The sequence below is a fragment of the Empidonax traillii genome, unplaced genomic scaffold, assembly GCF_003031625.1.
Source record: "Empidonax traillii isolate 1590-97213 ecotype Southwest subspecies unplaced genomic scaffold, ASM303162v1 scaffold2236:size31304, whole genome shotgun sequence".
Lineage (NCBI taxonomy): Eukaryota > Metazoa > Chordata > Aves > Passeriformes > Tyrannidae > Empidonax > Empidonax traillii.
This window is the reverse complement of record NW_020957429.1, coordinates 5072-6384: the sequence shown is the minus strand read 5'-3', so window position 1 is coordinate 6384 and position 1313 is coordinate 5072. Positions and strand designations below refer to the sequence as shown.

The window sequence follows — 1313 nt, the reverse complement described above, 5'->3', positions numbered from 1 at the left end:
TTTGGGGAGGAGGGTTTTGGGGAGGGGGGGTTCTGGGTCCTGCAGCTCTGCAGCAGAACCATTGACTGAGGGGGGATTTTGGGGAGTGGGAATTTGGGGGTGGGGGTTGCTCTTTGGTGTCCTGGGCATGTCCCTGCTGTGAGCCCGGGGATTTTGGGAGGGGGGGTTCTGCCATTCTGCAGCTTGGCTGTGGCTCTGCAGGGGGATTTTCAGGGGGTCTCTGGGGTCCATCCCAGCCCCCCCAGGCTGTGCAGGCCCCCCCTGTCCTGTGCTGCAGGGTGTCCTGGGGGGCCTGGCCGCTGGCTTCGCCATGTCCTTCTGGGTGGCCGTGGGGGCCACCCTGTACCCCCCCAGCGCGGCCACCATGGGGGTCCTGCCCAGCTCCGGGGCCCTCTGCCCCCCCTACAACAGCACTGGCACCAACAGCACCGCCCTGCCCACGCCCCTCGGCCCCCCTGGGGACCCCCTGGAGCCCACACGGTGAGAGGGGGAGGCCGGGGGGTGGCCGGGGAGGTGGGTGGCTTGTTGTGATGTCACAGGGCTTCCCCTGTCCCGTGTGACGTCACACTGCTGTCCCTCATGACGTCACACTGCTTCCCTTGGGATGCCACGACGCTTTTCCCCTCATTCCTTGTGATGTCACCGTGCTTCCTTTGTCCCTTCTGGTGTCACACCCATCTCCTCGTTCGTTGTGACGTCACACCAGTGTCCCCATGTCCCCCCACAGACCGGCCATCCTGGATGACTTCTACTCCATGTCCTACCTGTACTACGGGGCGCTGGGGACCCTCGTCACGGTGGGGGTGGGGGTCCTGCTCAGCTCCCTGCCAGGTGAGCCGGGGGGGTGCCGTGACCTGGCACGGGGAGGTCCCATCCCTGCACCCCCTCCCTGACCCCCCCATTCCCGGCAGGGCCCACCCGGCAGAGGCAGCGGCCCCCGGGGGTGCTGTGGTGGGACATCGTGAGGAACACACCCTCGGGGGTCCCCCTGGGAGGCAGGACCCCCAGGGACGAGACCCTGGACAAGGCTGGAGCTTCCCAGGCGCTGCCAGAGAGGCTGGAGGGGGAAGGGAGCCCTTCCCGGGACCCCCCCGAGCCCGAAACCACCACGGAGCTGCTGCTGCAGGAGACCCACATGTAGGGGGATGGGGGGACAGGGTGACCTGGCTGTGGGGGGACAGTGGGATGGGGGCACAGCCCTGTCCCGGGGTCCCCAATAAAGGAGGAGCTGATCCCGGGAGGAGCCTGTCCTTGGGGGGCTGTGGGGATTTGGGGGGGGACACGGCTGAGCACCTTGGGGGGCACAGCTGGAA

At 67.7% G+C, this 1313-nt stretch overlaps 1 protein-coding gene across 1 annotated transcript in view; it reads left to right on the top strand.

Annotated features, from left to right (window-relative positions):
• Nucleotides 1-1141, top strand: part of LOC114071732 (sodium/iodide cotransporter-like) — a 5731-nt gene extending 4590 nt beyond the window's left edge. Inside the window, exons 10-12 of the mRNA XM_027909586.1 lie at nt 278-480; nt 728-831; nt 912-1141. Of these exons, the coding sequence (XP_027765387.1) occupies nt 278-480; nt 728-831; nt 912-1141 (537 nt within the window). The remainder of the gene's footprint in view (nt 1-277; nt 481-727; nt 832-911) is intronic.
• Nucleotides 1142-1313: the final 172 nt, after the last annotated feature.